This window comes from Drosophila sechellia, chromosome 2R (assembly GCF_004382195.2).
Source record: "Drosophila sechellia strain sech25 chromosome 2R, ASM438219v1, whole genome shotgun sequence".
Classification (NCBI taxonomy): Eukaryota; Metazoa; Arthropoda; class Insecta; order Diptera; family Drosophilidae; genus Drosophila; species Drosophila sechellia.
This window is the reverse complement of record NC_045950.1, coordinates 18,438,688-18,449,478: the sequence shown is the minus strand read 5'-3', so window position 1 is coordinate 18,449,478 and position 10,791 is coordinate 18,438,688. Positions and strand designations below refer to the sequence as shown.

General features: G+C 45.2%; 4 protein-coding genes across 4 annotated transcripts; 1 reads left to right on the top strand and 3 right to left on the bottom strand.

Annotated features, from left to right (window-relative positions):
- Positions 1-1,448: 1,448 nt before the first annotated feature.
- LOC6615530 (pickpocket protein 28) lies at positions 1,449-3,634 on the bottom strand. Its single transcript, XM_002039873.2, has 7 exons — positions 3,414-3,634; positions 3,155-3,355; positions 2,809-3,090; positions 2,642-2,757; positions 2,500-2,588; positions 1,867-2,452; positions 1,449-1,772 (listed from the first exon to the last, which is right to left on the bottom strand). Exons 1-7 carry the CDS (start codon positions 3,563-3,565, stop codon positions 1,489-1,491), a joined length of 1,710 nt encoding a protein of 569 aa, XP_002039909.1. The 5' UTR covers positions 3,566-3,634; the 3' UTR covers positions 1,449-1,488.
- A 430-nt stretch (positions 3,635-4,064) lies between these two features.
- Positions 4,065-5,096, top strand: LOC6615529 (probable palmitoyltransferase ZDHHC24). The gene is made up of 2 exons (XM_032716320.1): positions 4,065-4,355; positions 4,411-5,096. Exons 1-2 carry the CDS (start codon positions 4,124-4,126, stop codon positions 5,013-5,015), a joined length of 837 nt encoding a protein of 278 aa, XP_032572211.1. The 5' UTR covers positions 4,065-4,123; the 3' UTR covers positions 5,016-5,096.
- Positions 5,097-5,414: 318 nt separating this feature from the next.
- LOC116800456 lies at positions 5,415-5,923 on the bottom strand. The gene is made up of 2 exons (XM_032715556.1): positions 5,731-5,923; positions 5,415-5,672 (listed from the first exon to the last, which is right to left on the bottom strand). Exons 1-2 carry the CDS (start codon positions 5,896-5,898, stop codon positions 5,493-5,495), a joined length of 348 nt encoding a protein of 115 aa, XP_032571447.1. The 5' UTR covers positions 5,899-5,923; the 3' UTR covers positions 5,415-5,492.
- A 67-nt stretch (positions 5,924-5,990) lies between these two features.
- LOC6615528 (DNA repair protein RAD50) lies at positions 5,991-10,374 on the bottom strand. Its single transcript, XM_032715555.1, has 8 exons — positions 9,735-10,374; positions 9,466-9,679; positions 8,231-9,409; positions 7,751-8,174; positions 7,520-7,689; positions 7,203-7,463; positions 7,040-7,142; positions 5,991-6,982 (listed from the first exon to the last, which is right to left on the bottom strand). Exons 1-8 carry the CDS (start codon positions 10,372-10,374, stop codon positions 6,017-6,019), a joined length of 3,957 nt encoding a protein of 1,318 aa, XP_032571446.1. The 3' UTR covers positions 5,991-6,016.
- Positions 10,375-10,791: the final 417 nt, after the last annotated feature.

Below are 10,791 nucleotides of genomic sequence, written 5' to 3'. Positions count from 1 at the left end.
TACTCGGTCTTAGATGGCAAACCCCACGTCCGCCGCAACCTACAGTGCATTCCGAAATTGTCGGACATTTGTACGCAAATAAAAGATTGGCCAAAAGTAATCTCATAAGCTGACGTAGATAAACAACAGTTCGGAGGGCAAACAGCTTTAACCTGGCCACTACTGAATAAGCAGACTAGCACTCGAATCCATTAAATTCTCCAGTGAGATATCTGCTGAATCGAACGACTTATGGCCATGGCGCGCACTGTTGGCCGACCAGCAGCACATTGTTGACTTGCCGTAAAAACACCAGATGGAATGCACGTGAAAACATCAAGAGCGATGCAATTTCGCAAATTGTCTTCAACTGTGCGAATGCATTTCATTCCATTTTTGCTGCTGCCGCCATTGCTGCTTAGGCACCATGCCTCCCACTCGTCCTCCTCCTACGACTGTTTAAGACCTCCATCCCACCCAGATGGAGGACCATGACGGATGGCAGAGGATGCTGCAGAGGAAATTGTGCCACAGAATTCATACAGTTATGCAGGACGAGCTGTACCGGGGCCGTGCGAAATTAGTCGCTTTATGTGCAGGTTGAGGTCAGCAATTAACGCTCAGAAACCGGAGCACGATGTACCGGCCAAAGGAATTTCGCCAGAAGTGCAAGACGACGCAGAAATGTGCCATCTTCAAGTGCTCTAGAGGATGTGGACGTGGAAGGCCGGGCGGGTTTGGGGTGGTTCGAAGCTATTCTTGTTTTACTGCCGGAATACGTACAATGTACTGCTGGCATATAAGAACTTACCCACCCGCATTTAGGCTCGGACTGACTGGCTTCTGCCTTGGCCAAAAGTAATTTCGGCCAAAATGCTCTTATTGGCATAAAATATATGGCATTAACACAAACTAACGCACAAACTAAGGCAAGGGCTGTCCCCATAACCGGGAAACTTGGTTAATTGCATTAGGCGCTAGGGTATTCCATTACCGACCTTCACTCGGGCACATCTGCTCCAGCTGCGGGAGTTCCTTTGGTGAAAAGTTGATGGGGCAGTGAAGGAGTTCGCATGTGCTCATGTGCATATCAAACTTTCCACTTTAAGACCGTTTAACCGAGTCAAAAAGTTCACCTCTCTCTCTCGGAATTAAATTGAGTCTTTAACACCGCGCTGTAACTTACTTTTAAGAAAGTTAAGTTTAGTTCAATAGCTGGTAATTATTGAACATCCTGCAGGATATTTATTGTTTATTTCTCACTTTAAATTAATCTGCTCACAAATGAGTGAGAATGTTTTGTTCCAAATGCAGTACTTAAATATAAATCGCTTTTAGTTCTCATTTAAATCAATTATTCCGGCCTTTTTTGCTGATAAAATGAAATTGAAAACCATAAACTAGCTTCCAGTCATAATGTTTTTCTCTTTTATTTCATTACTGACATTGACAGATTACATTTGTTTTCCTACTCCGGATTACATACACATAATTTCTCGTCTGTGGGGCTTATTGGTAATTTAATCCTTTCGTACTTTTCGCATTTTCGTATGCTCTTAGGGAAACTCCTTTGGGATACAGCTCTTTTGAGTGCCAAAAACTGGGGTTTTCTGAAGATTGGCCTTGTTCAATACCGAAGGCATTGTGTTTGAGGCTCTTTTCTGAGTCCACATGAGATGACCTCTTCCAAACGAAAAGCTCCGCAAGGGGTTTTAGGATCAAGAAGTATAGTATCTCGGCCAGGGAGATGACACTGAAACCCATGAACAGACCCATTACACCACCGACATTTGCTGAAATGATAGAACTAGTCACTAAATCTAGTTGATTGAATAATTTGAGCCCATTGAGTTCGGTTCCTGTAACTTGAAAATAGTATTTACTCACACAAGAACTCCGTCAATCCCACGTAGGCATTCTTGGTGTTTCCATAGTAGACCGACTCCCGGAAATAAACGTTTATCACGGCAATATTCTCGCTGAGATAGGACTTGTTGAAGCTCTCCACCAGCGCGTTGGCCACCTGGAAGTTGTTGGAGGCCAGCGGAAAGGAGAAGCCACTGGCCAAGTAGTTGAGATCGAAGCAGCTGGGCAGACACTGCTGGCGGCACTTGGCCCAACCGGGTCGATTGGACGCCCTCTGGGCCCGTCGCACACAGGACGTGTCCCCCATGGAGCAGATGCTGGCGTTGCTGTAGATGAGCGGATGGTCGAACGGGATGCAGGAGCAGGTGTCGTAGAGGAAGGCGGCAAGGCACTCGTTCTCGCAGTTGGCCCGCGTGTAGATCCGATAGAAGATCAGCTCCTTCTCGTTCTTGAACAGGCACTGCCGGCCATCGCGGGATATCGATCGAATGGCCGGAACCGCCTCGGCGCGAATCATCTCAATCCGGTAGTTGGTCTCGTAGCCAATGGCTGAGACCAGGCCCGCCTCCTTCACCTTGGGAACTTCGACGGGATTGTGAAAGTAAACCTGAAAATAGCGGGTCTTTAAGGGCAGTAGGTATGTTAAGGGCTTACTTTAAAACCAGGTCCATTGGTCGAAGAGCAGTAGTATTCGCCCATCTCAGCATCAAGTACGGCAGTAAATCCCAAGGTGATTCCAGTGCCTATAGTACATATTTTAAATACTCTACTTATTAACGTTTCTCTGAAATTTTACCACTAGCGGTGGCTGGATAGAACTTGGGGGGCAATTTTTCCGGATATCCTGACTCCGGATCCCACATAACACTTTCAAACCCATCTGTATTTGTCAAGTTCCGGTTGATGTTTGCACTATCAAAAACATATATTAACTATTGTATTTTAATGAACCCATCTAGTTACAATGGCTTGTAGAGATACTCCGGTGGCTGAAAATTGAACACGCAACACAGGCCCTCATCCGTCAGGATCTGCTGAAACAGTTGCGAGCAGTTCCGCTCCACGGCACTGAATCTGCAGAAGAGCAACATTTTCTCGCAGGACTGCGAGTGGTTTGAAACAAATTCGGATATCTTCAAGTTGTTCGTGGCCAAATTCAAAGCGGAGAACTCCTCATCAGTCTCACTGGATTCCCAGCTATCCGATTCACATAATAGCTTCAGAAGGGCACTCACATTGGAGCACCTGGAACATAATTTCATTTCAAAATGATGGATGGACGCTTGCCTTAGAGGAAAGCCGAACTTACTCTCTGTAATTGGCCACCAGACTCCTCTGCACCTGGTTCATATTGCATATGGTTATTGCCGGAAAAGGTACCTTCAAAATGGAGGTGGCCTGTGGGCTGATGCCGATTATAACCGGCGTGCTATCCCACTTCACATAGATGTTCGATATGAGGTGCACTGTGATGATGAGGGCGGTGACAAAGGAGCCAAGGAAAAACGATCTGAAACGGGTTAGCAACTGTAGCACAAAAACCGCACTTGGAAGTGCTCCTTTCCCACCTCTCCCAGTTGCTGAGGCCGGAATCGCCCACAAACTTGAGTCCATGCAGACTAGTCTGGTTGAGGAACTGCCGCAGACTCCTGGCGAAGCTCTTCAGCAGGAACAACGAGAATCCCTGCCTTTCAGGCCCGGCTGACGGCGACGGTTCCATGGCGAACTGTTTACTTAATGACCCTTGACACCTGCATAAATACTTGATATCGCAAGCAATCAGGTGTCGGCACACTTATTAAAGAACCATGTAATTAAAGTTTTACCCCGATTACGGCGGCATTCGAAGGAGTGAATCCTTTCAAGTTAATTAAATTCTCAATGCTGGCTTGCCGTTGGCGTTTAAATGTATATGTTTTCATGGCACACGCCATCAAGCATACGACGTGTGGCCCGCCTTGATAACATGTATAAGTGCATTGCCGCAGTTTTACGCCACCCCGCGCTTGATATAAAACTTTAATTCGGTTAGCTTTGGAGTTTATCAAATTATATTGAACTCGGGTTCAATGAATCACATTCAATCGCACTGAACGCAAACTTTTCGCCGCGAAAACATAGAAAGCGAGCTTTTTACCGGCGACCCATTAGCTTTGGCCTCGAAAGCTTGATACAAAAAGCTCAACCGCACGTGATGTCACAGCAACCGGTTATGAAGTTAGTTCTCTTTCTGACATCGGAAATCGGTGCCTATTTGTTTACCTTAGTCGCACAGATCATGAGAATCCGGAGCAACCCAATGCCCAGCCGGCTGGTGGACATCATGTGCTTCCTCATTATTGGGGTCTTTCTCCCGGTGGTGTTTATGTTCGAGATTGTGGTGGTGCTGCCCGCCTTCCATGAACCGGGTGGCTTCTTCCACACTTTCACCTTTCTTATGGCCATGTTCCTGGTGTTTAATATCAAGGGAAACATGATTGCCTGCATGATGATTGACACAAGTGTGAATGGTAGGTCGCAGCAGGTCTTATCATAAGTCCGATAAAATTCATATCCCATTTCCAGTGAAAAAGGTGGACCCCCCATCGGATCAGTTGAACTGGCGGGAGTGCGGCGAGTGCCAGAAGCTAGCACCACCCAGATCTTGGCACTGCAAGACCTGCAAGGTGTGCATTCTGAAGCGGGATCACCACTGCATTTATACCGGCTGCTGTATTGGTCTCAGAAACCACCGCTTCTTCATGGGCTTCATATTCTATCTCTTTGTGGGATCAGTTTACGCACTGGTGTACAACTCCATATACATGTGGGTCATCCACGGCCACATCTACAGCAACTGGCTGACGGTGCTTAAACTCGCCTGCCCCATGTTACACATGGTAACGGGCAGTTTTTGGAGCAACATGTACCTGGTCTTCTACAGCTTAAATATTTTAGCTCTGGCTTATGGAGTCCTCCTCCTGGCCTACCATGTGCCCATTGTTTTAAGGGGCGGTGTTTCCGCCGATCGCACTAAGGAGAGAAAAGAAAAGTACGACAGAGGAGTGTATCAAAATCTAAGGAGCGTTTTTGGAAACCGCATGCACTTAGCGTGGCTGTCCCCACTGATTCGCAGCGATCTGCCGGATGACGGATACCACTGGAATGTCCCTACGAACAAACCAGACTAAGACTGATTAGGATCTAGGATATTTTTTTTTTTAAATGGTCATTCTATTTATTAAGGTTTCAAAAGGAATCGTTCAGTAATTCCTCTGAACTTAACCTAATGTGTGATAAAGATAAATGAGACCAAGTGGTATCTTAATTATAAAGTACAAAAGAAAATGTAATATGTTATGTTATCCTCCGGGTAAGGAGATCGCTGGGGTGTACCCTCTTCAGTCTTCGGAGGGAGATGGGATCAGCTAGGATAGTTGCTAGTTGGTTCGGGTGGGCTATAAGCCTGTCGGCATAACGGCTGCTGTGGAAATTAATCTGATCCCCAAGAAGGGTAACTTTCAGATCTCTTTCGATGACTATGTTCGTCACGTACCAGGGGAGCCCAGATGCGTGACGTGCAGCTCTCGACTGGACCACACGGAGCCTATTAAGCTGGTATTTGGCGGCAGTTCCCCACACCTGGATATATATCTGCAATGCAGCTCCTACCTGGGGATCCCGTAAATGACTACTGTGACTTTGGCAACCTCTGGCGGGTTAACTGTTAGTCTTAGGATAGTGAAGTTGTAACCAATTCCGCCGGACAGAACGGACGCCTGGACTTTCCATTCCATTTCACTTTCATCGACGACCAATATCATGTTAATATGAAAGCACATGCTACCCTGTACAAAAATACCTAAGAGATCTTCCACTTTATTTAAAGTAATATATTTAAAATACCTTTTGTTTGTACTTCACGTCTACGAAATCCACAAATTCAGTGGTGAATATTTCAGCTTCATATATAGGAACAGCTAGAAAGTGCAGTATGCCAAATTGTACGGAGTGGCATGCAACTTCTGCATAAGCAAGGATTGCCAGCAGCAACAGACCACACGCATAGGCCATTTCTAAAAACTAAACCCATCATTCTTTGATACCACACCTGTGCGGCCAATTGCCCCCGTCTATAATTGATTTGATGACTAGACAAGCAAACATAGATTGATAACAAAAATAATATTGTTTATTGATCTATCAAAGCTTTCTTTGATGGACCGGCCTCCACTCTCCGTATAACCGACTTGCACTCCTCGTTGCGGAAGACCCGGTGGTAGGAGGTTATCTTGCCCAGCGACGAAACGAAATTCTCGTCGTGAGTGATGATGATGAGCATAAAGTTGGACTGGCTTTGGCGCTCCTCCACGATGCAATTCAGGGCTTCACATAGCGAGTTTATATTGGCGCGATCCAAGTTCGTAGTGGGCTCATCCAAAGCTAGGACACCACAATTACTGCTGAAGGTCTCGGCCAGTGCCAAGCGGATAATGAGGGAGGCCAGGACGCGCTGGCCAGCACTACAGCGTCCCCGCATCTCGATCTCTGAGTAGTTCTTCGACTGGACCACTCTGTAGTTGTATGTCTTTCGCCGATCCGCCGAAGCATCCGAGCTTACCTCATCAGTCTTCACCTGAATATAGTCAATGTCATTTCCGCGATATATCTTACGCCAGTACTCGCGGATCAGACGGTTAATCATCTCCATTTTTTCAGAATGAAACTGGATGAGTGCCCACTCCAACGCTAAACGATATTGGCCCAAGTCCTCAATGCAGAGGCGTGTCACCTCTATCTCGTAATTGGCCCTCCGGAAGTTTTTCAAAGACTCCTTAAATCTGGGCTCGTCGATTTCGCGCTGCAACTTGTTCACCTGGCTGTTAATCTCGCCCAGCTGCCCCAGCAGTTCGCCCTTACGCACTGTGGCCTTATCCCTTTGCTTAGTTAGATTCACTTTCTCCTTGCTGACGCTATGAAAGTCAAGGTTACCCAGCTGCTTGTCCAGCATCTGGCAACTTTCTTTTAGCTTGGCTTCTTTATCTTCGAGCTGTTTCAGCTCGCGGTTATCCTTCAAATCCCGTTCGACGGTCTGCTGATTGGAGCACTCTGTTTTAATTGTTTCCAGCTCATCAGTTTTCGAAGAGATTTCGACTTCCTAAGTGAAGAGAATTGATATAGCTTTTATTTTTATGGTATTAATTTAAATACTTGCCAATTTCCTTAACTGATCTTTGGAGGCCCTTATGATTTCATCAAGCTTTTTGATTTCATTTCGAAGATCCAATTTGGTGTAGTCCTCAGCTTCTTTGTTCAATCTAAACAATATGTTAAGATGGAGTAGTGTTTAAAGATTTGGTTGATGTACTTTTACCTACCTTTGTATGTCCTGATCTGTGCTTTTGTAGGAATTGTACTTGGAATTCAGCTGTGCTAACTTTTCACTTTCGCTTTTCTTCAAGCTCTCTTTTTCTTCTATGGCTGCTCGTAAATTCAGCTTAAGAGGCTGGATTTTGGCCTTCAGTTCGCTGATTTCAGAGGCTACTGTTGTTAGGAAACTATTTAGCTTCTCCAAACGTTCCTTCAACTGTGGCAAGCTTTGAAGACCCTCTCGAAGATGTATTTGCCTGTCTTTTAAACTGAAAATAAACAATATGAGTAAATTTTAGGGAATACTTAAGGATAATTGCAATACCTATTCTTCTTTTCGCGCAAACGATTAAGGGCATCCATTTGCTGCTGGACTGCATTCTGAGCAGATTCTAACTCCTTACGTTCTGTCTCCAACTCTCTTGAAACCTTGCTCTTCTCCGCCTGCAGATCATCCATAGAGACACTTGAATCATAGGAAGCGGGTAACTGTCCCTGAAAATTAATTATAATGTTATTATGATTAATTAAATCAGCTTAGATAGATACTCCATACCTTTTGCAGATCCAGATCTTTTGTGAGACGCGCCGAATCTTTTAAAGCCTCATCTAATAGGGACATATCACCCATCATTGAATTCGCCAACTCCATATTATGCGTTGGCTCTCCAATAAGAGCAATTAATGTTTCATATTCGCTGACGCTGTCTCCTAGCAGCTCCTCCACCTTTTTAAGTTCCTCCTTCTTTTGGGGCAAGGAATCCTTAAGCTCCTTGACCTTAAGAATGGTGGGTTTAATTTGCAATAAGTTCTCATATTTTATCTGCTCCGCCTTTAGGGCTTTCTCAGCTCTAGTGATATTATCGGGTAACTTTTGGATCTCATCCGTTAGCTCGCTAGTCAAGTCGCACGCCTCATCACTAGTCATGTTGTGGTGGCATAATGGGCAACTGGGCTCTTCATCCATTTTCTGGATATACCTAGAGGTAAAAGTATGTTAGTTAAGCAGATTAAAATCATTGCTCAGCAAACTTACTTCTTATAAAGGGCCTCGGACGATTTAAGAGCGCCATGGTCGAACTGTAATTTGGAAATAGTCGTCTTACTTCGCTCCAGCAGATCATCATACGGAGTTGACCGGCACTTTTGATATATTAACTCCTCACTGTCCTTAAGCTCCTTTTCCATTCGCGAAATATCACTAATGAGGTTTTTACGTTTGATTTCGTATGACTGTTCTTTTAGTTTCTGAGTGTTTGCCTTCTCGTTAAGATCTTGGATCTCGCGACGAAGTTTTTCGTAGACTACCTGCATAGATCGGCGATAATTGCAGGTAATGGGTTCCTTGAAGAGCTTCCCGAAATGATCAGAGTGTCGGCTACGCACGCGATGTACTTCTTGGTTCTTTTTATCGAGCTCCTTTTGCTTCAGGGAACACTCGGCAACTAGCTTGGCCATGGAGCCTAGGAATGTCAATTGTTCGTCCAGCTTCTTAAACTGAATCTGATTCTCGGCAATGCTGGCTTTCTTTCTGGCAATGGCATCTTTTATAGCCTGCTGGTCAATGCTTTTGTTAGCGCTCTCATATAACTCATTAACCTCGTTTATCTCTTTCTCAAGCTTCTTCAGGTCTTGCATGGATGTTTCGATTTTTTTTATCTCCACTCCAAGAGTTTCACTCTCTCGCTTGCTGGACTGCCGTTGCTTCTCCTGCGCGGTTACGCTTTGCTCCGACTTGGTCAGGTCAATGCGAAGCTCGTCGATCTTGACTTGCCGGCTCCGATCGGCCTTCTCGTTTTGCTCGACTATCTCTGTGATTTCGCAGTGCTTCGTTATTATCATCGCCTCGATATCCTGAAGGAGTTCTCCCATCTTCTCGGGCTGCTCCACAAGATCACAATCGATGGTTATATGAAGTTCCCGGCAGAACTCCTTAACCCGCTTCAGAAGCTGTGCCCGACAAGCCAGCTCGCTCTGATGCCGTTGTTTAGCCAGGCAATGCTTCCGGTCCTGTATGCCCAACTTATCTTGCTCAGCGACACTGGACCTTTTAATCTGCGACAAATTCCCCTCCACTTCGGTGCGTTTCTGGCGCATCTCTTGCATGCGCTGATCAAAGTTACTGATCTCTTGATCCAATTCATCTAGAGTACCTCTAAAGGGATTCTTGATCTTCAGGGTTAGAGTGGATATCTGATCCTTGCAGTTTTTGTGCCTATTAACCAGGTAGATGTTATATTTTTGTAGGTGATATGAGGTAATGAAACTTACTTGGTGTCCATTTCGACTTTCTGCGCTTGATACTTCCCAATTTCGAACTCTACATTTCGTATTTCCACCAGCCTGGTCTCAATCGGCTTCATTTCCTCCTCGCACTCACTGCACTGCGCCTTAATTGCGTCGCATTTCCTCTGCGCCTTTTGCAGGTTCAATGTTTTAACCTCCATTTCCTGCTTGAGGTAGGCCACATGCTTCATGTTGGCCTCTGTGGAAGACCCATATTGATCTGATAAAGTATACTTGAGCCGTGAATAGCTTACCCTTTATTTTGAGCTCCTCCATGGCCTCCTTGCGAAGCTTTATGATTTTATCCAGCGCCTTATTGTACTCGGTGATGCCGAAAATGGCATCGAACTTTTCCTTTAACTTTTTTGATTCGTCCAGCGGCCAACTGGAGTCTTCTTGATGGCAAAACAAGACATTGTTGATAATAGCCTTGGAGACACCCATGAAGTCCGAGATGGCAACGTCGATATCCACGGAGCGGCCGCTTAGCGAGTCCTGCTTTTCGCGCTTCGACTGTCCAGCGCCGGTCAGGAAGTTGATGGTGGAGTCCATTGTTTCGAAGGACATTTTGTTGCGCTTCTTGGACACCTTCATTGTGCGGCAGATGGACACTTGGGCACCCCTCCTGTCCCGCACCTGCATCTTGATCTGCGCCAGCACCTCGTTCAGCCCAAAGATCTTGGGGTCGTGGACGAAACTCTTGCCCCGATCACTGCCCGGCGGACACTCGCCGGTCAAGGCGTACTTGAGACACTCTACCACGGTCGTCTTTCCGCATCCGTTCTCGCCCAGAATCAGGGTAACCGGCGAGGAAAACTTTATACTCTGAAGATCGTCGGCATAGGTGCCGAAACTCCGGATTCCCTGGATGGACAGCGATTCAATTGACGACATCTCGCAGTCTCTTTCTTTTCAATACAATTTCATCAAAGGCGCAATTTGCCGGGCTGCAGGGATGCAGTACAACTTCAAGCAATCTATCGAAACCTATGGATTGTTAAGTCGGCGATTTTTACTATGCTTATATTACGGGGATTCATGATTGTACAATCTGTTATTATTATCTACAAATGAAATATATATATAGAACGATACTCAACTAAATGAAGCTTAGCTTAATTTTGTGATTGCTATATTAATAATATATATATTGATATATTAATATTAATTAATAAATAAATAATGATGCACAATTTATCTGAATCAAGTAAAATTCTTTAAAATATAGAGTCAGGAATATCCGCTTTGATTTAAGAAACATTTCGCGTCATTTTCATTTCAGTGTTTGTAGCGTGATGTAATTTACAAGCG

What these genes read in the sequence shown, in the direction of transcription:
- LOC116800456 (XM_032715556.1), bottom strand. Translation starts at nt 5,898, where the DNA reads ATGGCCTATGCGTGTGGTCTGTTGCTGCTGGCAATCCTTGCTTATGCA. An exon ending in ACGTGAAGTACAAACAAAAG is followed by an intron (nt 5,673 to 5,730) that starts GTATTTTAAATA and finishes ATTTTTGTACAG; the next exon opens with GGTAGCATGTGCTTTCATAT.
- LOC6615529 (XM_032716320.1), top strand. Translation starts at nt 4,124, where the DNA reads ATGAGAATCCGGAGCAACCCAATGCCCAGCCGGCTGGTGGACATCATG. An exon ending in GATTGACACAAGTGTGAATG is followed by an intron (nt 4,356 to 4,410) that starts GTAGGTCGCAGC and finishes TCCCATTTCCAG; the next exon opens with TGAAAAAGGTGGACCCCCCA.
- LOC6615530 (XM_002039873.2), bottom strand. Translation starts at nt 3,565, where the DNA reads ATGGAACCGTCGCCGTCAGCCGGGCCTGAAAGGCAGGGATTCTCGTTG. An exon ending in GGCCTCAGCAACTGGGAGAG is followed by an intron (nt 3,356 to 3,413) that starts GTGGGAAAGGAG and finishes AACCCGTTTCAG; the next exon opens with ATCGTTTTTCCTTGGCTCCT. An exon ending in CTATCCAGCCACCGCTAGTG is followed by an intron (nt 2,589 to 2,641) that starts GTAAAATTTCAG and finishes TATGTACTATAG; the next exon opens with GCACTGGAATCACCTTGGGA.
- LOC6615528 (XM_032715555.1), bottom strand. Translation starts at nt 10,374, where the DNA reads ATGTCGTCAATTGAATCGCTGTCCATCCAGGGAATCCGGAGTTTCGGC. An exon ending in TTGCGCGAAAAGAAGAATAG is followed by an intron (nt 7,464 to 7,519) that starts GTATTGCAATTA and finishes GTTTATTTTCAG; the next exon opens with TTTAAAAGACAGGCAAATAC. An exon ending in AAGATCAGTTAAGGAAATTG is followed by an intron (nt 6,983 to 7,039) that starts GCAAGTATTTAA and finishes CTCTTCACTTAG; the next exon opens with GAAGTCGAAATCTCTTCGAA.